Consider the following 22386-nt stretch of genomic DNA (forward strand, 5'->3'; position numbering starts at 1 on the left):
CGGCTGCCAGTGGTGGAGCGATGGGAATCGGGGGGATGGGCAAGAGGCCGGAATTGGGGGAGCGCAGAGATCCCGGAGGGGTTGTAGGGCTGGAGGAGGCGACAGAGATAGGGAGGAGGTGAGGCCATGGAGGGGTTTGAAAACAAGGTTGAGCCTTTTAAAATGGAGGCGTTGAGGGACGGGGCCAATGTAGGTCAGCGAGCACAGGGAATGATGGGTGAATGGGACTTGGTGCGAGTTAGGATACGGGTGTCGTCAGACCATCCGGGCAGTTCAGACCCCAACCAGCTTCAGAACAGCAGGTTAAAATGGGACCCAGGCTGGCGGGTAACCCCAGGGCCATGTCCCACCGCTGGGATTAAAATCCTCCCACGACTCCCCCTCCGTGTTGCTGGGATGATGGACGGCTATGGTGAACCTCCCATAGTCGAATAGCCGTCGGCGACAGTGAAGGCCGGAGGCACACACCCCCGACACGAGCCAGTGCACTCAGAGCAGAGCTCGTCGCCCCCTCGCTTGAAAGCCGTTGACCTTGAGGTGTTTCCGTCTCTGTTAACAACATATTGCTACCTTGGAGGGGAGTAGGAAGATCTGTAACTATAAGGTGCGGCATGTGACTGCACAGAGAATTCACATTCCACAGGTTCCTGGAGGTACCTGTGGAGATGTTAATCAGGTGCTGATAAACACAAAGTGATATAACACATTGGATATTATATCTTATATATTACATCTTAAAACATCCAAATACCCTTCCTGATTGGCTGCTGAAGGGGGCAGATGCAAGGTGTCATCTGATAGTTGCACAGGACAGGTCAGACTGGAGCAAAGACACAGGTTCCCGAAGATCCCTCAGTCCCTCAACAAGAGAAAAAGCAATTTATATATCGCTGTATTACTGAATAATGGTCCTCATTTCAGACTCACAATGTCAGCACGGGGGTTAGATACAGAGTAAAGCTCTCTCTACACTGTCCCCCATCAAACACTCCCAGGACAGGTACAGCACGGGGTTAGATACAGAGTAAAGCTCCCTCTACACTGTCCCCCATCAAACACTCCCAGGACAGGTACAGCGCGGGGTTAGATACAGAGTAAAGCTCCCTCTACACTGTCCCCCATCAAACACTCCCAGGACAGGTAGAGCACGGGGTTAGATACAGAGTAAAGCTCCAAACACTCCCAGGTTAGGTACAGAATGGGTTAGATAGAGTATTTGCGAAGTATGAGGGAAAGGTATTTGGTGTCAAAAAGAAAAAAAAAAAAAAAACGGGGTTAGATACAGAGTAAAGCTCCCTGTGCACTGTCCCCATCAAACACTCCCAGGACAGGTCCAGCACTGGGATTGGCTGCTCTCTAAAAAAAAACAAAGAAAAAAAAAAAAAAAAAACGGGGTTAGATACAGAGTAAAGCTCCCTCTACACTGTCCCCATCAAACACTCCCAGGACAGGTACAGCATGGGGTTAGATACAGAGTAAAGCTCCCTCTACACTGTCCCATCAAACACTCCCAGGACAGGTACAGCATGGGGTTAGATACAGAGTAAAGCTCCCTCTACACTGTCCCCCATCAAACACTCCCAGAGCAGGTATCAGGATTTAAAGGGTTAAATTACGAGGACAGGTCGCACAGAGTCGGCTTGTATTCCCTCGAGTATCGAAGATTAAGGGGATGATCTAATCAAGGGGTTTAAGATGATTAAAGGATTCAATAGGGTCGATAGAGTTTCTCTCTATTTCCTCTGCTGGGGGGAGTCCAGAACAAGGGGGCAGAACCTTAAAATTCGAGCCAGGCCGTTCAGGGAGTGATGTCAGGAAGCACTTCTTCACACAAAGGGGGAGTGGGAATCTGGAACTCTCTTCTCTAGAAAGCTGTCGAAGCCGGGGGGGTCAATTAGAGCTTTGAAGACAGAGGTTGATAGGGTTCTGAAGGATAAGGGTATTGAGGAATGTGGAGTTGTGACTGCTAAGTAGAGTTGACGTCAGTGGAACAGGTTTAAAGGGCTGAATGGCCTCCTTCTGTTCCTGTGCTATTGGTTTTGGATTTTACAATTCTTCTCGAGCAGTCAGTCCCAGTATAATGCATTTTCCCACTTGTATCTATGTCACATTTTGTATCAGTACTTTGTTGAGCAAAACATCCTGTAATTACCACTTTCCCAAATCGCTGAATAACAATCACTTACTTGGAACCTCGTACAGATTTAAGGTGATTGGCAAAAGACAAGAGGGAAAGCATTTTTGCACAGTGAGTGGTTAGGATTTGGAATGCACTGCCTGATAGCGTGGTGGATTCAATAGTAGTCTTATGAAATATTTAAAATTATCGCACCTTTGACAGTGCACGGGACTCAGCTGGCCTCGAGTCAGAAGATTGTGGGTTCAAAGCCCCCTCCTGAGCACAAAATCCAGGCTGACACTCCCACTGCCAGTACTGAGGGAGCGCTGCACTGTCGGAGGTGCCGTCTTTCGGATGAGACGTTAAGCCGAGACCCGCGAGCCCCGCCCCCGTCTGCCCCTTTTAGGCTTTTTTTTTATTCATTCATGGGATGTGGGCATCGCTGGCCAGGCCAGCATTTATTGCCCATCCCTAATTGCCCCTTGAGAAGGTGGTGGTGAGCTGCCTTCTTGAACCTCTGCAGTCCATGTGGGGTAGGTATACTCACAGTGCTGTTAGGAAGAGAGTTCCAGGATTTTGACCCAGCAACAGTGAAGGAACGGCGATATAGTTCCAAGTCAGGATGGTGTGTGACTTGGAGGGGAACTTGCAGGTGGTGGTGTTCCCATGTATTTGCTGCCCTTGTCCTTCTAGTTGGTAGAGGACGCGGGTTTGGAAGGTGCTGTCGAAGGAGCCTTGGTGCATTGCTGCAGTGCATCTTGTAGATGGTACACACTGCTGCCACTGTGCATCGGTGGTGGAGGGAGTGAAAAAAGCGGGCTGCTTTGTCCTTGATGGTGTTGAGCTTCTTGAGTGTTGTTGGAGCTGCACCCATTCAGGCAAGTGGAGAGTATTCCATCACATTCCTGACTTGTGTCTTGTAGATGGTGGACAGGCTTTGGGGAGTCAGGAGGTGAGTCACTCGCCTCAGGATTCCTAGCCTCTGACCTGCCTTTGTAGCCACAGTATTTATATGGCAACTCCAGTTCAGTTTCTGGTCAATGGTAACCCCTAGGATGTTGATAGTGGGGGATTCAGAGATGGTAATGCCATTGAATGTCAAGGGGAGCTGGTTAGATTCTCTCTTGTTGGAGATGGTCATTGCCTGGCACTTGTGTGGCGTGAATGTTACTTGCCACTTATCAGCCCAAGCCTGGATATTGTCCAGGTCTTGCTGCATTTCTACACGGACTGCTTCAGTATCTGAGGAGTTGAAAATGGTGCTGAATGTTGTTCAATCATCAGCCAACATCCCCACTTCTGACCTTATGATTGAAGGAAGGTCATTGATGAAGCAGCTGAAGATGTTTGGGCCTAGGACACTACCCTGAGGAACTCCTGCAGTGATGTCCTGGAGCTCAGATGATTGACCTCCAACAACATCAACCATCTTCCTTTGCACTAGCCAAGACTCCAGCCAGCGGAGGGTTTTCCCCCTGATTCCCATTGACCTCAGTTTTACTAGGGCTCCTTGATGCCATACTCGGTCAAATGCTGCCTTGATGTCAAGGGCAGTCACTCTCACCTCACCTCTTGAGTTTAGCTCTTTTGTCCATGTTTGAACTAAGGCTGTAATAAGGTCAGGAGCTGAGTGGCCCTGGCGGAACCCAAACTGAGCGTCACTGAGCAGGTTATTGCTAAGCAAGTGCTGCTTGATGGCACTGTTGATGACACCTTCCATCACTTTACTGATGATAGAGAGTAGGCTGATGGGGCTGTAATTGGCGGGGTTGGACTTGTCCTGCTTTTTGTGTACAGGACATACCTGGGTAATTTTCCATATTGCAGGGTAGATGCCAGTGTTGTAGCTGTACTGGAACAGCTTAGCTAGGGGTACGGCAAGTTCTGGAGCACAGGTCTTCAGTACTATTGCCGGAATATTGTCAGGGCCCATAGCCTTTGCAGTATCCAGTGCCTTCAGTCGTTTTTTGATATCACATGGAGTGAATCAGATTGGCTGAAGTCTGGCATCTGTGATGCTGGGGACTTCAGGAGGGGGCCGAGATGGATCATCAACTCGGCACTTCTGGCTGAAGATTGTTGCAAATGCTTCAGACTTATCTTTCGCACTGATGTGCTGGGCTCCCCCATCATTGAGGATGGGGATATTTGTGGAGCCACCTCCTCCAGTTAGTTGTTTAATTGTCCACCACTATTCATGGCTGGATGTGGCAGGACTGCAAAGCTTAGATCTGATCCGTTGGTTGTGGGATCGCTTAGCTCTGTCTATCGCATGCTGCTTACGCAGTTTGGCAGGCAGATAGTCCTGTGTTGTTGTGTTGTAGCTTCACCGGGTTGACACCTCATTTTGAGGTATGCCTGGTGCTGCTCCTGGCATGCCCTCCTGCACTCTTCATTGAACCAGGGTTGGTCTCCCAACTTGATGGTAATGGTAGAGTGGGCAATATGCCGGGCCATGAGGTTACAGATTGTGTTTGAGTACAGTTCTGCTGCTGCTGATGGCCCACAGCGCCTCATGGATGCCCGGTTTTGCTGGTGGGACAGGACATACCCGGGGATGGTGATGGCAGTGTCTGGGACATTGTCTGTCAGGTATGATTCCGTGAGTATGACTATGTCAGGCCGTTGCTTGACTAGTCTGTGGGACAGCTCTCCCAACTTTGGCACAAGCCCCCAGATGTTAGTAAGGAGGACTTTGCAGGGTCGACAGGGCTGGGTTTGCCGTTGTCGTTTCCGGTGCCTAGGTCGATGCCGGGTGGTCCGTCCGGTTTCATTCCTTTTTATTGGCTTTGTAGCGTTTAGATAGAAGTGAGAGGCTTGTTAGGCCATTTCAGAGGGCATGTAAGAGTCAACCACATTGCTGTGGGTCTGGAGTCACATGTAGGCCAGACCAGGTAAGGACAGCAGATTTCCTTCCCTAAAGGACACAAGTGAACCAGATGGGTTTTTACAACAATCGACAATGGTTTCATGGCCATCCATCATTAGACTAGCTTTTAATTCCAGATTTATTAATTCAATTCAAATTCCATCTCCTGTGGTGGGATTCGAACCCATGTCCCCAGATCAATACCCTGGGTCTCTGGGTTACTAGTCCAGTGATAATACCACTACGCCACCACCTTCCCAGTTTACAGTTAATATTTATAGTTAGAGCAAGCATGAAACCTTAAAATGACAAAAACATACAAAAATATATCAGAATTCCTGAAAAACTCAGGGTGCTGTGCTACATATTTAATGAAAAAAGTACAGAGAAAGAGCATAGAAATGGCTCTCCCTCTTGTATGTATTTTAGTTATTGCTTTTTTAAACAAAGAAGACCTTTTACTTCTGGCATTCATTGGCCAAGCTCATGACTGGTCCGTGCGACTGTCTTGGGCACGGGTTAATGAGTTTACTTCAATCCCTGTTTGGTGTTTGTTGAGGGAAAAATAAACTTGAAGAGGTGGCTGTAAATCAGGAGTGACAGAAATGAGGAGATGAGGAATTGGGTGAGCATTCTTTCCGAAGGCAGCGAGGGAGATTGTTTGAAGTAACCCTTTGTTGTTTAAAGAGATAGATTGGAAAGTATTCATGGTCTTGCAAGTGTGAATAAAAGGAGCACTTGTGCTTTGGGTGGGATTGAATTCCTGTCTTTGTTTCCCGAATGATACAAATTTATTAACTACCATTGGAGAGTTTCATTGTTCCTAAATTTTGTAAAAACACGTTACTGTACAATTCCGATGTCACAATCGACATGGTTAACCCTTCCCATAACTGCGGGCTTTCACATCTCTTCCTCGTCGGCCCTGAATACCCTCGGCCCCCTCGACTACCCACCTGTCATTCCCCTCCCTCACTTAAATTTGAATTCTCCTTATCTGGCTCTGTGTCAAATTTTGCCTGCGAACACTGCTGCGGAGCCGCCCTTGTACAATGTTAAAGGCGCTGCCTCAATGCACATTGTTGTTGTTCTGGGACAACGCTCCTCCCTCGAGCACAGGCACCACAAAATAGGTTAACTTGACCTGCCAATGGAGGTTTTAAGTATCTTGTCTGGGCAAAGCTAAGGAGTCAGGGAGGCTGGTGACGATCTGGGGTCAGATAGAGGTTCAGAAGGCGTGAGCAGGGCAGCTTTCCTTCCCTCCTTTCAACATGCCACCTCTCACAGTCAGCAAAGTACTTCTCCAAGTGTTGTCTGCTGTCATGTAGGAAACGCAGCAGCCAATTTGTGCACAGCAAGATCCCATAAACAGCCACGTGATAATGACCCAGATCATCTGGGTTTTTTTTTTAAGTGATGTTGGTTGAGGGATAAATATTGGCCCCCCAGGACACCGGGGAAAACTCCCCAAACCCCCCCCCCCCCTCTTCCAACAGCGGCCGCGGGATCTTTTACATCCTGACTATTCCTTTCAAGGAGCTAGCACAGGTAGGACGGGCTGAATGGCCTCCTTCTGTTGCTGGCTGGCTATTTCATTGGTGGATTTCTCTCGGACTCCTGACAAAAAGGTGGGCGTGAATTTGGATTTACTGCCAACTGGCAATGGGCAAACTCTATAAAGGTGTTGTCTGCCTGGCCCCGGGTGCATTGGGTTTTGGTTTTTTTCTGCAGCCCAGGTTTTCTGCTGTGATCATCTCCACCGGAGTTCTCCACTCCAAAAAAAAAACACCATGAGCAGCTCCTCTACCAACATGCGTCTCAAGCTGCCTTTGTTGTGCTTTTTACTGCAGCTCCTGCTCATCATTCTCTTTGCCATTTTCATCCGCTACGACGACGATACCGACTCCAAGGAATGGTTCAGGCGAAAGGCGCAGCACAACATCACCGACTCCGAGAACGAATTCTACTTCAGGTACCCCAGTGAGTGACACAAATAGTTTGGAAACTTTCCACTCTCTTTCTCCCTTCCCACCAAATTCTTCCCCCCCCCCCCCCCACCCCCCTTCATTCCAACATCTCCTTCCCACCCCCAACTCGTCACAGATCTCGGCTCCCCTTCAAACTGCTTGGGCAAAGCGCAACTGCGCTGCGATGCTCCCTGTTGCCGAATAGCCAGCTCGCCCCCCCCCCCCCCCCCACTCACTCTGGCGGGGGGAGTGGCGACTACTTTGTTGCCCGCACACGCTCACTCATTCCCCGGTCCAAAGAAAAAGAAACGCCAGGGCGCCAAAGAAGAGAGTGGCGCACTCCTATCCGGCTATTCGGCCACAGGCACCGTCACAGTGCGGCGCTCCCCTCGGTATTGCACTGGGAGCGTCAGCCCGGGATTATGGGGCTCAAGCCTCTGGACCCACAGCCTTCATGATCTTAAAAGGCAATGAGCGGGAATGTTTTTGAGCTTTGAGTGAGTTAAACAGTGTCACTGGCCCGGTCCAGGGCAGAACAGGGATTAAAAATTTACTCCAAGTTACTCAGTACTGTTATTTTCCTATTTTATCTTTGAACCCAGAGCAGGGCCATGTGGGGAGGTCACCCAGTGCTGTGTGTGTGTGTGGGATGAGGGTCAGACTCCATATTAGCAGAAGAAAAATTCCTTTAACTTGCATTCACAAGACAATGGGAAGGTATATAGAAAACTAGGAGGGAGAAAGCAGCAACATAATATAGAGTACACAGAAACTGCAGAAATAAGCCTGAGGAACAATAGAAAGCAAACATGTAGGAATACGAGGGTGCAACAAACAGGTTGACTAGCTGCAGGCAAGTGTTGCATATGGGGTTATGATATAATAACAGAGATCTGCATTTAGATAGCACCGGTAACACATTGCAAGGCGCTTCACAGGAGCGTAAATCACGCAGAGTTTAACACCGAGAGATACTGGGGACAGGCGACCGTGAGGTCGGTTTTAAGGAGCGTCTTAAAGGAGAGAGAGAGATGGAGAGGTTTAGGGTGGGAATTCCAGAGCTTAGGGCCCCCCAGGCAGCTGAAGGGACGGCCGCCAATGGTGGAGCGATGGGAATCGGTGGGGGTGGGGGGGGGGGGGGGGGGTGGATGTGCAAGAGGCCGGAATTGGAGGAACGCAGAGATGTCGGCGGGTTCTGGGGCTGGAGGAGGTTACGGAGGGGAGGGAGGGAGGGAGTGGGAGAGGTACATGGAGACATTTGACGATAAAGATGAGCATGTTAAAATTGAGGTGTTGCTGGACCTGGGAGCCAGTGTAGGTCAGCGAGCACAGAGGGTGATGGGTGAATGGGAGCTGGAGTGAGTTAGGACACGGGGGGCCTGCAGAGTTTCGCATGAGCTTCGGTTTGCAGAGACTGGGGAGGTGGGAGTCCAGCCAGGAGAGCGTTGGAATGGTGCGGAATGCAGGGTCCTGGGGGAGGGGGGGTGGGGGGGGGGGGGGGGGAACCTCCTGTTAAATGCAGACTGTCCCTGTCTCAGTTTCTGATGTTCCTGTGGGAGCAGGGACTATAGTTTAATTAGTTAGACACTTGCTCATCAGCTGAATCTTCCAGAACTGGTTTTACAGGAGTCCAGGTTGAGGCAGTTCAACTTAAGAGTTAACCCTCAAGCCGTCAAAAAGGAAAACTTGCATTTCTATAGCGCCGTCCGCCACTTCGGGACTTTCCGAAGCGCTTCGCAGCCAGTGAAGTACTTTTGAAGTGTGGTCACTGTTGAGACGTGGGAAGCATGGTGTCAAATTGTGCACAGCAAGCTCCCACAAACCGCACTGTTCTCAATGACACCGCCCCCCACCCCCCACCCCGGTCCCCAGCTGATGGGAAATGCCGATGGGTTTGGGATCCACAGGCACTGAATCCTGGGTGGCCAGCTATTCCACTCTAGTGGGCATCACGAAGGACGCCCAACCCGGCCTCGCTTTGTAGCCCTTGCCCACATACAAGAAGCCTTGCGGAATAGTGATCCTTCTCTCTCTCTTTCTCTCTCCCCCTCCCTCTGTCTCCCGTCTCTTCCTATCCCAGGTTTCCAAGATGTCCACGTGATGATCTTTGTGGGATTTGGGTTCCTGATGACCTTCCTGAGGAAATACGGCTACGGCAGTGTCGGATTCAACTTTGTCCTGGCAGCTTTCTCGTTGCAGTGGGCAACGCTGGTCCAGGGCTGGCTGCACGGCTTGAAGGAGGATGGAAAGATCCACATCGGCATCGAGAGGTATGGGAGAGGGGTGTGGGGGATGAAGGAAGTGGCGGTGAGGGGGAGAAGGAGAGGATGGAGGGAGTGATGTTGAGGGGCAGGAGGAGGGAGGGAGCGCAGTGGGGGAGGGATGTTCAGGTGAGTGTCTGTGACCTTCAACCCAGCTTTCCTGATGACAAACAACTGGAACGTGTCTCATATTATTGTTTAATTAAATTGGGAATTTGTAGACATGTTTTTGAACGCCCCATGCCTGACTAATACCTCTCTCTTTTTGTTTTACTTGGTGATTCCGAATCTCTATGTTTCTCTGCTCGGATTACTTACTCACTCCACGCCTGTGTCTGTGTGTGTGTGTTCCAGTATGATCAATGCTGATTTCTGCACTGGATCTGTCCTCATATCCTTCGGAGCTCTGCTGGGGAAGACCAGCCCTGTCCAGTTGCTGATTATGACGGTGTTCGAATCTGCACTCTTCCCTATCAATGAGTACATCCTCCTTTCGCTGCTAGAGGTGAACCTTGAAGTGTCTTGTTTCTGGTGCGGGGCTGAGATGAGAGGGCTGGGGAGCGTGTGCTTGATGGGAAAGGTTGAGGGCCCCAGGTGGTCGAAATAGCCTGAATCATGACCAAGTGCCGCCTGGGCGGCGCAGAACGTCTTCCACTGCAGGGTGGCCCCAACAGGGCCAAGGGGTCTCCCTGCCTGCAGCCTCCCCACCACGTCCACCCCAGTTTCTATCCCGCCCACTGGTGCCGAGTTTTAAAATTTCCTTTCGTGCTCGGACCTGCCTTGCAAGGTCTTAGCCCTCTGGCTGCCGTTGCCAGCCAACCCACGTTTGACCACACGGTCAGGCAGGGGCGGGAATCAGTGATCAGATATTCGACTGAGTGGGGCATCGCAGTGCACCTTTATTTCCCAAACAAGGCCCCGACGTGGCAAGACGGTGGAGGGGAGGGGAAAGGGGTCAAGGTAATGAACTGCCAGGAGATGCCAAGTTTGTGTTTTTTTTCTATGAAGGGAGGCGGAGAGGGCTGAGAGCGAGTTTTGCCTTGTGGAGCTGCTCAAACGGAATGAGTTAAAGAGGGAAACGGGGCAGTGCGGGGAGGGCATGAGTCTGGATTTCAACATTGTGATGAGCGTGACAGACAGACAGTGTTTTGAAAGCAGCTCTTCAGTCAGGAACACAAGGGACACTGTTCTGGAAAGTACACACTGTACAACAGCCAAAGCAAACCACCCCGCCCCCCCTCTGCACTCCCTCCTTGTGACCCGAAACATTGCTGGCACAATCAGCTACAGCCACACAGCCTCTCTCAATGACATTGAATAATTTGTCAGGTGGAAAATCACTGCAATTCAGAGCTAAACTTTCCACTGAGAGAGGCACAGATCAAGGGGCACTCACTCGGTTACACACCCCACCCTCAGTATAGACTCTCAGTTATAACACTCTCTCTCTCACACACCCCACCCTCACTATCGACTATCAGTTATAACACTCACTCTGTTACACACCCCACCCTCAGTATAGACTCTCAGTTAATACACACTCTCTCTCACACACCCCACCCTCAGTATAGACTCTCAGTTATAACACTCACTCTGTTACACACCCCACCCTCAGTATAGACTCTCAGTTAATACACACTCTCCCTCACACACCCCACCCTCAGTATAGACTCTCAGTTATAACACTCTCTCTCTCACACACCCCACCCTCACTATCGACTATCAGTTATAACACTCACTCTGTTACACACCCCACCCTCAGTATAGACTCTCAGTTATAACACTCTCTCTGTTACACACCCCACCCTCAGTATAGACTCTCAGTTAATACACACTCTCCCTCACACACCCCACCCTCAGTATAGACTCTCAGTTATAACACTCTCTCTCTCACACACCCCACCCTCACTATCGACTATCAGTTATAACACTCACTCTGTTACACACCCCACCCTCAGTATAGACTCTCAGTTATAACACTCTCTCTGTTACACACCCCACCCTCAGTATAGACTCTCAGTTAATACACACTCTCCCTCACACACCCCACCCTCAGTATAGACTCTCAGTTATAACACTCTCTCTCTCACACACCCCACCCTCACTATCGACTATCAGTTATAACACTCACTCTGTTACACACCCCACCCTCAGTATAGACTCTCAGTTATAACACTCTCTCTGTTACACACCCCACCCTCAGTATAGACTCTCAGTTAATACACACTCTCTCTCACACACCCCACCCTCAGTATAGACTCTCAGTTATAACACTCACTCTGTTACACACCCCACCCTCAGTATAGACTCTCAGTTATAACACACTCTCTCACACACCCCACCCTCAGTATAGACTCTCAGTTATAACACACTCTCTCACACACCCCACCCTCAGTATAGACTCTCAGTTATAACTCTCTCTCTGTTACACACCCCACCCTCAACATAGACTCTCAGTTATAACACTCTCTCTGTTACACACCCCACCCTCAGTATAGACTCTCAGTTATAACACTCACTCTCTCACACAACCCACCCTCACTATCGACTTTCAGTTATAACACTCTCTCTCTGTTACACACCCCACCCTCAGTATAGACTCTCAGTTATAACACTCTCTCTGTTACACACCCCACCCTCAGTATAGACTCTCAGTTATAACACTCTCTCTCTGTTACACACCCCACCCTCAGTATAAACTCTCAGTTATAACACTCTCTCTCACACACCCCACCCTCAGTATAGACTCTCAGTTATAACACTCACTCTGTTACACACCCCACCCTCAGTATAGACTCTCAGTTATAACACACTCTCTCACACACCCCACCCTCAGTATCGACTCTCAGTTATAACTCTCTCTCTGTTACACACCCCACCCTCAACATAGACTCTCAGTTATAACACTCTCTCTCACACAACCCACCCTCACTATAGACTCTCAGCTATAACACTCTCTCTCTGTTACACACCCCACCCTCAACATAGACTCAGTTATAACACTCACTCTCTCACACAACCCACCCTCACTATCGACTTTCAGTTATAACACTCTCTCTCTGTTACACACCCCACCCTCAGTATAGACTCTCAGTTATAACACTCTCTCTGTTACACACCCCACCCTCAGTATAGACTCTCAGTTATAACACTCACTCTGTTACACACCCCACCCTCAGTATAGACTCTCAGTTATAACACTCTCTCTGTTACACACCCCACCCTCAGTATAGACTCTCAGTTATAACACTCTCTCTGTTACACACCCCACCCTCAGTATAGACTCTCAGTTATAACACACTCTCTGTTACACACCCCACCCTCAGTATAGACTCTCAGTTATAACACTCTCTCTCTGTTACACACCCCACCCTCAGTATAGACTCTCAGTTATAACTCTCTCTCTGTTACACACCCCACCCTCAGTATAGACTCTCAGTTATAACACTCTCTCTGTTACACACCCCACCCTCAGTATAGACTCTCAGTTATAACACTCTCTCTCTCACACACCCCACCCTCAGTATAGACTCTGTTATAACACTCTCTCTCTGTTACACACCCCACCCTCAGTATGGACTCTCAGTTATAACACACTCTCTCTCACACATCCCACCCTCAGGATAAACTCTCAGTTATAACACTCACTCTGTTACACACCCCACCCTCAGTATAGACTCTCAGTTATAACACTCTCTCTGTTACACACCCCACCCTCAGTATAGACTCTCAGTTATAACACTCTCTCTGTTACACACCCCACCCTCAGTATAGACTCTCAGTTATAACACTCTCTCACACATCCCACCCTCAGTATAAACTCTCAGTTATAACACTCACTCTGTAACACACCACCCTCAGTATAGACTCTCAGTTATAACACTCTCTCTGTTACACACCCCACCCTCAGTATAGACTCTCAGTTATAACACTCTCTCTCTCACACATCCCACCCTCAGTATAAACTCTCAGTTATAACACTCACTCTGTTACACACCCCACCCTCAGTATAGACTCTCAGTTATAACACTGTCTCTGTTACACACCCCACCTTCAGTATAGACTCTCAGTTATAACACTCTCTCTGTTACACACCCCACCCTCAGTATAGACTCTCGGTTCTAACACTCTCCCTCACACACCCCACCCTCAGTATAGACTCTCAGTTATAACACTCTCTCTCACACATCCCACCCTCAGTATAGACTCTCAGTTATAACACTCTCTCTGTTACACACCCCACCCTCAGTATAGACTCTCAGTTATAACACTCTCTCTGTTACACACCCCACCCTCAGTATAGACTCTCAGTTATAACACTCTCTCTCTCACACATCCCACCCTCAGTATAGACTCTCAGTTATAACACTCTCTCTGTTACACACCCCACCCTCAGTATAAACTCTCAGTTATAACACTCTCTCTGTTACACACCCCTCCCTCAGTATAGACTCTCAGTTATAACACTCTCTCACACACCCCACCCTCAGTATAGACTCTCAGTTATAACACTCTCTCTGTTACACACCCCACCCTCAGTATTGACTCTCAGTTATAACACTCTCTCTGTTACACACCCCACCCTCAGTATTGACTCTCAGTTATAACACTCTCTCTCTCACACACCCCACCCTCAGTATAGACTCTCAGTTATAACACTCTCCCTCACACACCCCACCCTCAGTATAGACTCTCAGTTATAACACTCTCTCTGTTCCACACCCCACCCTCAGTATAGACTCTCAGTTATAACACTCTGTCTGTTACACACCCCACCCTCAGTATAGACTCTCAGTTATAACACTCCTCACTTGCTGGAGGTAAACTGATGCTGTGCTTGTGTGTGTCCAATTTTCTCCCGCGTTATTCCTCCCTGCGGTTAATCCCAGATTAAGGACGCCGGCGGATCAATGACCATCCACAGTTTTGGAGCTTACTTTGGCCTGACCATAGCACGGGTCCTGTACAGACCGCAGCTGGACAAGAGTCGACAGCGGGAGGGCTCGGTCTATCACTCAGACCTGTTTGCCATGATCGGTAAGTGTGTCCTTGGGCACTTTCAGAACCTGCCCTGGGGGTTCGGGAGGGGGTGGTACCCAACACAAATAGCACTGGAGGCCATTCAATCAGTCAACCCCCGCCCCCCACCCCTCATTCAGCACTCACCTTCTTGCATCCCCTCATTGGAATAGGCAGCCTTCTGAGATAGTTCCTCTTGAACATTGTGTCGTGCTTCCTTTACTTGAATTGTGTATTGAAGTTAAGCATCGTGAATGGTCTTTTTCTTGTCAGACTGGAGGAACTGCAGTGTGGTGTCCTCCAGTGATCAGATTCAGTAACTGCATGTTGGTGAGATCTGAACAGGGATCCCATTCAACCAAGCTCCCTGTCACTGTGTGACTGACTGACCCCTCGATAGTGCAGCCCTGTCACTGTGTGACTGACTTACCCCTTGATAGTGCGGCCCTGTCACTGTGTGACTGACTGACCACTCGATAGTGCGGCCCTGTCACTGTGTGACTGACTGACCCCTCGATAGTGCGGCCCTGTCACTGTGTGACTGACTTACCCCTTGATAGTGCAGCCCTGTCACTGTGTGACTGACTTACCCCTCGATAGTGCGGCCCTGTCACTGTGTGACTGACTGACCACTCGATAGTGCGGCCCTGTCACTGTGTGACTGACTGACCCCTCGATAGTGCAGCCCTGTCACTGTGTGACTGACTTACCCCTTGATAGTGCGGCCCTGTCACTGTGTGACTGACTGACCACTCGATAGTGCGGCCCTGTCACTGTGTGACTGACTGACCCCTCGATAGTGCGGCCCTGTCTCTGTGTGACTGACTTACCCCTTGATAGTGCAGCCCTGTCACTGTGTGACTGACTTACCCCTCGATAGTGCGGCCCTGTCACTGTGTGACTGACTGACCACTCGATAGTGCGGCCCTGTCACTGTGTGACCGACTGACCCCTCGATAGTGCGGCCTTGTCACTGTGTGACCGACTGACCCCTCGATAGTGCGGCCCTGTCACTGTGTGACCGACTGACCCCTCGATAGTGCGGCCCTGTCACTGTGTGACCGACTGACCCCTCGATAGTGCGGCCCTGTCACTGTGTGACCGACTGACCCCTCGATAGTGCGGCCCTGTCCCTGTGTGACCGACTGACCCCTCGATAGTGCGGCCCTGTCGCTGTGTGACTGACTGACCCCTCGATAGTGCGGCCCTGTCACTGTGTGACCGACTGACCCCTCGATAGTGCGGCCCTGTCGCTGTGTGACCGACTGACCCCTCGATAGTGCGGCCCTGTCACTGTGTGACCAACTGAGCCCTCGATAGTGCGGCCCTGTCACTGTGTGACTGACCCCTCGATAGTGCGGCCCTGTCGCTGTGTGACCGACTGACCCCTCGATAGTGCGGCCCTGTCACTGTGTGACCGACTGACCCCTCGATAGTGCGGCCCTGTCACTGTGTGACCGACTGACCCCTCGATAGTGCGGCCCTGTCACTGTGTGACCGACTGACCCCTCGATAGTGCGGCCCTGTCACTGTGTGACTGACTGACCCCTCGATAGTGCGGCCCTGTCACTGTGTGACCGACTGACCCCTCGATAGTGCGGCCCTGTCACTGTGTGACCGATTGACCCCTCGATAGTGCGGCCCTGTCACTGTTGTGACCGACTGACCCCTCGATAGTGCGGCCCTCTCACTGTGTGACTGACTGACCCCTCGATAGTGCGGCCCTGTCACTGTGTGACTGACTGACCCCTCGATAGTGCGGCCCTGTCACTGTGTGACTGACCCCTCGATAGTGCGGCCCTGTCACTGTGTGACCGACTGACCCCTCGATAGTGCGGCCCTGTCACTGTGTGACCGACTGACCCCTCGATAGTGCGGCCCTGTCACTGTGTGACTGACCCCTCGATAGTGCGGCCCTGTCACTGTGTGACCGACTGACCCCTCGATAGTGCGGCCCTGTCACTGTGTGACTGACTGACCCCTCGATAGTGCGGCCCTGTCACTGTGTGACTGACTGACCCCTCGATAGTGCGGCCCTGTCACTGTGTGACTGACCCCTCGATAGTGCGGCCCTGTCACTGTGTGACCGACTGACCCCTCGATAGTGCGGCCCTGTCACTGTGTGACTGACTGACCCCTCGATAGTGCGGCCCTGTCACTGTGTGACTGACCCCTCGATAGTGCGGCCCTGTCACTGTGTGACCGACTGACCCCTCGATAGTGCGGCCCTGTCGCTGTGTGACTGACTGACCCCTCGATAGTGCGGCCCTGTCACTGTGTGACTGACTGACCCCTCGATAGTGCGGCCCTGTCACTGTGTGACTGACCCCTCGATAGTGCGGCCCTGTCAAGGACTACCGCCCCCCATGGCCACCCGCTCCTCCGCCCGGTATCCACCACTGACTGACCCCCTTTTCTCCACAGGTGCCATCTATCTCTGGATGTTCTGGCCCAGCTTTAACTCTGCGGTGACCAGTCTGGGCAGTGCACAGCATCGAACTGCCCTCAACACCTACTACTCCCTGGCCGCCTGTACCCTCGCAACCTTCGCTACCTCCAGCATTGTCAACCAGGAGGGGAAGCTGGACATGGTATGGATCGTTCAGACTAGGACCGCAGTGCATCCTCCCGACCAGACTCTGTCCAGGAGCCTCTGCTCTTTGGCCGTTTTGTTGAGCAAATTCAGTGTTTGCACATGTGGTGTGTTTCATTTGTGTGTCTGAATCATTTTTGTGTTCTCCCAGTCTCTTGTGTACGAAAGGTGTATCCGTGTAGCAGACTGGGGGCGAGGGAACCACATGACGACAATTAACGGGCAAGGCTGCTCACCTCATTGGTCCATCTCGGGTGCAAAGGTCAATCTACCACCGCCACATGCCCCCCCTCCATTCCAATCCTTGAGCATGAAACTAACCATCATTGCATCACCCAGCAGACAATGCTCGTCCCCCTCCCCACCCCAGCCCCGGCGCATTAATATATGAGTGGCCTCCCTGGGCCATCACTCACAAGGCGACGCACAGTGTATTATTCTGCTGCCCAGGGTATTATTCTGCCGCTAAGGAGCAGCCGCAAGGAACCTGGCCTGTTCCTTTTCGAGGGCACCAGGCTCAACGGTGGGATGCGGACACATCCTGAGGCCAATTCAGGGCTTGCTGCCGCCCGCGAGTGGGAGGGAGCAAATGGACGCCCCATATGAAAATCACTGGCTCTTTGTCTCTTCCGCCACTTTGAAGTGAGACAGTTCTCCGCTTGACCCATGAGCCTTTCATGTGGGACCGGTTGACCGCCCGTCGCCATTGCTCAGTAGAGAGTCAGGATCAAGTATAGTCTTCAGGTGAAGCGGGGGGGTCACAGGGCTCGATTAAATGGATCAGGGCGTGCAGGGGTAATCGACCGATGTCACGCTTCCTAATTTTGGGGCAATTTGGTGGAACGGAGATGGTCGTGCTTGTCCTGTACTTGCAGTACAGGAACTGGGAGGGGAAAGTCGAGGGCACACGATGCCACCACTGGTGGGAGGCTGTCATTGCAGCGTGACATGTTGACATAGGTTTCTCCCTTTTATAAATGTGGATATCTGACGGTGGGGGAGGGGAAAATGGGAAAGTTGACGATGAGAGGTGGAGGCAGGTCATGAGCTTTTGGCAGCGAGGTCAGGGGGCGTTTTTAACCGCGGTTTTTGCTCGTCTCCGGCAGGTTCACATCCAGAACGCAGCCCTGGCCGGAGGGGTGGCCCTCGGCACTGCTGGTGAAATGATGATCACGCCCTACGGTTCAATGATTGTGGGGTTTATTGCCGGTGTCATCTCCACACTGGGCTTCAAGTACTTGACGGTGAGTCAGGACAGTTAACAGTCAACCACATTGATGTGGGGACTGGACTTGCATATCGGCCCAAACCAGGTAACGACAGCAGGTTTCCTTCCCAAAAGACATTAGTGAATCAGTTGGGTCTTTACAACAATCTGACAACCCTGCGGTCGCTTTTACCGAGACCAACTTTATATTCACCAATTTAATTTTCTCCCAATTGTGTCGGAACTTCTGGAATTCCCTACCTAAACCTCTCCCTCTTCCTTAAGCCGACCTTTGGTCGCCTTTCCTAATATCTCTGGTTCGGGGTCAAATTCATGACAGATTAACACCTTGGGAGGGTTTTATTACATTTAAAGGTGCTATATAAATGCACGATAGCCCCTCCCGCTCCCAGGTGGAGCCAGAACTGTTGAATTCTGTGTAATCCCCGATGTCCCAATGGAATTCTCCCCATCGTAGAGAAAATCCCATCATTTTAAGGTGGAGTTCGAGGGCGTTGGTAAACCAAAGTGGGACCAGATCCAAGTCAAATTATCCATGGAATACTAACACTGTTTTTTCCTTTTTCCAAGCCAATCTTGGACTCCAAGTTGAAAATACAGGACACGTGTGGCGTGCATAATCTGCACGGAATGCCAGGAATTCTGGGAGGCATGGTGGGAGCCATTTTGGCCTCCATGGCGACGAAGGAGATATATGGGGATGGGTGAGTCGTCAACTCTCCCTCGGATTTTCTTCCCGGGACAAGGGTGTCGCTGAATTGGGCAATATCAATGGGTAAGGTCAAGGGGCGTGGGAGGATCGAGGGGCACAGGGAGGGGACGCGGGGAGGTGGCAGGTTTCCTATCTCACGCACTTCCAGAGTCAGCTCCTTTCCCTGTATAGGAGCACGGTAACTGGTGCCACCTGTCTAACCTAGTTACTAAGCTGCTGATCAATGGTTTAATGGTTGATTTACTGGTATTCTGTCTATTTCAGTCTGCAGGATGTGTTCCCACTGCTGGAGGATACGAGGTCAGCAAGTCAGCAAGGCTTGTACCAGGCCTTAGGCTTGGCTGTCACTCTGGGTTTTGCTCTGATTGGAGGGATCATAGTAGGTAGGTCTGTCTCTCTCACACGCCGGTATCTGGGGAGGACCCTCTAACACCCCCCCCCTCTCTCTCACACTCCTGTATCTGTGGAGGTCCCTCTAATCCTCTTACGCTCCTGTATCTGGGGAGGTCCCTCTAACCCCTCTCTCACACACTCCTCTAGCTGGGGGTCTCCCTCTAACCCCTCCCCCCTCTCTCTTGTCCTTTCTAAACTCCAATCCCTGGTCCCGCTCGCTCACCCTCCTCTCACTTTTAACACAGTGAAGATAAAGAGACCCCCCCCTCTCATTGTTTAATTCTTAACGCATTCTTCCCCAAGGACCTCACACCCTCCTCCCCTCCCTCCTGAAAAGTACAGGCCTCTTTAAAGCCCCACAGCTAACGCCAACCCCCTGCTGATTCCAGCTGGGTGCCTTGACCTCCCGGGGGTTAATTTTCCACCTTTTTACGTCACCAGGATTCATCATGAAACTGCCAATCTGGGGTGCGCCGCCGGACACTCAGTGTTTCACAGACCAGCCATACTGGGAGGTGAGTGTGCCAGGTGGCCAGGGGCTGGTGGCGGGATCATTGCTGCCCACGTGAGCAGGTCGGTGGGTGTTAAATAAGGAAGTTCTTGCATTAACTTAGTGCCTTTCACCACCTCGGGACATCCCAAAGGGCTTCACAGCCAACTTAGCGTAGTCCCTGTAATGTAGGAAGCACGGCAGCCAATTTGCACACAGCAAGCTCCCGCAGACGGCAGTGCGATAATGACTTTGTTTTTCGGGATGTTGGATGAGGGATGAATGGGAACTCCCCCTACACTTCCGATAGCGTCCACAGGATCTTTTAAGTCCGCCCGAGATGCCTCGGCTGAAGATCTCATCTGATAGGCCGCACCTCTGACGGTGCCGCACTCCCTCAGTGCGGGCACTGGGAGCGTTGGCCTGGATTTTGCGCTCAAGTCCCTGAAGTGGGACTCAAACCGACGACTTTCCGACCGAGTTGCGAGAGAGAGAGAGAGAGAGAGTGCTACCCACTGCGCGACAGCTGACACCTCCTTGGCCTAGTGTCCAACTGAAGCCTGAGGCCTAGAGTGTGGGCCAAAGTCCGCCTCTCCTGGGGCCTGAGACAGAGGACTAACCTTCACAGTTTTTTTTTTGTACTTCGACCCTTTCCAGCTTCCTGAAGACGACTGGGATCACGGCGAGATGGTGTCTGTGAAGATCGAGGAGGTGGAAAAACACACGTAAAGAGACCGTGCGAGGATGTGCTGCCACACAGCGACCAAATCGAGACTCCACCTGTGATTAATCATCACAAAACAAGACCTAAAATAGTATTTTAATGTTTTTTGGTTAAAAAATTAGCCAGTAACTTTTTTTATATACAGAAAAAAATTCGATGTGTTTACTCCTGAGACCTCTCTCTGGCCTTCTGTATTGCATTGTGTAGCAGGGTCTTAATCTTTAATAAATCCAATTCATTTTTATTGTTCTGTTCATTTACATTTCGCTTTGTACAAACAAGGTTCACTCATATTGCACCTTTTAACATATTAAAATCAAGGGGTTACCAGACTGAGAACCAATGTAAGTCAGCGAGCACAGCAGGGTGGTGGGTGAATGGGACTTGGTGCGAGTTAGGACACGAGGCAACACAGCTTTGGAAACGCCGAGGTTTAGAGAGGGTGGGAGATGGGAGGCCACCTGTAAAAAGCAGATCAAGCCCTGGGGTTCATTTTCTACAGGGATAGAATTGAGAAGCAGAGAAGTGATGTTAAACTTGTATCAAACTTCGGTTAGGACGCACTCGGAGTTACAGTGCACAGTCCTGGTCTCTGTGTTATAACGAGGATATAGAGGCAGGGGAGAAGGTGCAAAGACAGATTTACGAGAATGATACCAGAACGGAGAGATTATACTTATCGGGAAAGACTGAACAGACTGGATTTCTTTTGTCTAGAAAGGAGAAGGTTGAGGGGTGACCTGTTAGAGGTCATTAAGAATCCGAAAAGGTAGGATACAGTAGACATAGAGAATATGTTTCACCTTGTGGGCGAGACTGGAACTAGGGGGCCATCAATATAAGACAGTCACTAATAAATCCAATGGGGAATTCAGGAGAAACCTCTTTCCCCAGAGAGTGGTGAGAATGTGGAACTCGCTACCACAGGGAGTGGTTGCGGGGAATAGCAGAGATACATTTAAGGGGAAGCTGGATAAACACAGGAGGGAGAAAGGAATAGAAGGGCAGGAAAGGACCAGCTGGTCCAACAAGTCTGCCCCACACTCCCAATACACAAAGCATCGGGACTACTCACTCACTCCCTCCCCCCACGATCGTCTAATCCCCTGCGAGAGGCAAAATAGCCAGGGCTAGGAAGGGAGAATGTCCTCGGAATAACTCCTCTCCGACACTCTCAGACCGTGGAAACCAGTCCAGGAAATCATGTGGGCCGAGTGTTATCTATAAAGACACTTGCCTTTGTGATGTGATCTCTGCCCCAGTCAGGAATCAGTCAAGCTCCCTCTTAATGAACAGTGTCGGCACCCACCACACCAGCCGGCAATATATTCCAGAGGCTCATCGTTCTCTGGGAAGTGAAGAATCACCCGACATCCAGTCTATTCCGACTCTTACACAGTTTAAACCCACGTCGCCCGGTCCTCGCCAATCTGTTAAACTGGAGAGAGTCCCCAACCTGCAGTCTCCATCTTCAAGGAGCTTTGTCAATCTCCATAGCCCAAGGTGCTCCATGGAAGGCCACCCAATGGGAGTCCAGCAATGTCTGTGTCTATCAAGGGGTGGTACTGAGGCCAACAGAACAGGAAGGCCCCAGAATCGATCCCCAGACTGTGTGTGTGTGTGTGTGTGTGTGTGTGTGTTGGTGCAATTCAACCAGAGCAGTGATAATGGTGCCAGAATTGCCCTCAGTACCCAGCAGTCAAGGATCCTTGATCACTGTCCAGTGACCCTCCCCCATCCCCTGCTGTGTGTGTGTGTCAGGTTAGGTCAGCATTCGGCTCAGTTGTGATGGTTCTCATGTTTGAATAGCCAACTGCTGCTTGCTGTCCAGACTCTCACGTGAAAGATAGTCACCAGGTTAAGGACGAAAGCATATCCAGTGGAACATCTGCACATCCAGTGGAACATTTGTGCATCCAGTGGAACATCTGGGTACTATGATTTGGTAATAGAAAAGACAAACATTAAACATTAGTCCTGCGTGATACTACTCTTTAATGTTTGTCAGATC

The 22386-nt window shown here is 50.7% G+C and overlaps 2 protein-coding genes across 6 annotated transcripts in view; one reads left to right on the forward strand and one right to left on the reverse strand.

The window, feature by feature from the left end:
- hapln2 (hyaluronan and proteoglycan link protein 2) overlaps positions 1 to 9636 on the reverse strand; it is a 119954-nt gene extending 110318 nt beyond the window's left edge. Inside the window, exon 1 of the mRNA XM_068022528.1 lies at positions 9535 to 9636. The gene's annotated coding sequence lies outside the window, so the exon portion shown is untranslated. The remainder of the gene's footprint in view (positions 1 to 9534) is intronic.
- rhbg (Rh family B glycoprotein) lies at positions 6648 to 20619 on the forward strand. Of its 5 annotated transcripts, none has more exons than XM_068022523.1 (10): positions 6652 to 6968; positions 9036 to 9225; positions 9571 to 9721; positions 14106 to 14253; positions 16660 to 16826; positions 17935 to 18072; positions 18627 to 18760; positions 19033 to 19151; positions 19603 to 19676; positions 20309 to 20619. In XM_068022523.1, exons 1-10 carry the CDS (start codon positions 6779 to 6781, stop codon positions 20378 to 20380), a joined length of 1383 nt encoding a protein of 460 aa, XP_067878624.1. In that variant the 5' UTR covers positions 6652 to 6778; the 3' UTR covers positions 20381 to 20619. The 5 variants fall into 5 exon arrangements, 4 of the variants coding, with proteins under 4 accessions (XP_067878626.1, XP_067878625.1, XP_067878624.1 ...); XM_068022527.1 differs by lacking the exon at positions 6652 to 6968 and adding an exon at positions 7672 to 7808; XM_068022525.1 differs by lacking the exon at positions 19603 to 19676 and having other exon boundaries at positions 6649 to 6968.
- The last annotated feature ends 1767 nt before the right edge of the window (positions 20620 to 22386 follow it).

This window comes from Heterodontus francisci, chromosome 46 (assembly GCF_036365525.1).
Source record: "Heterodontus francisci isolate sHetFra1 chromosome 46, sHetFra1.hap1, whole genome shotgun sequence".
Taxonomy (NCBI): domain Eukaryota; kingdom Metazoa; phylum Chordata; class Chondrichthyes; order Heterodontiformes; family Heterodontidae; genus Heterodontus; species Heterodontus francisci.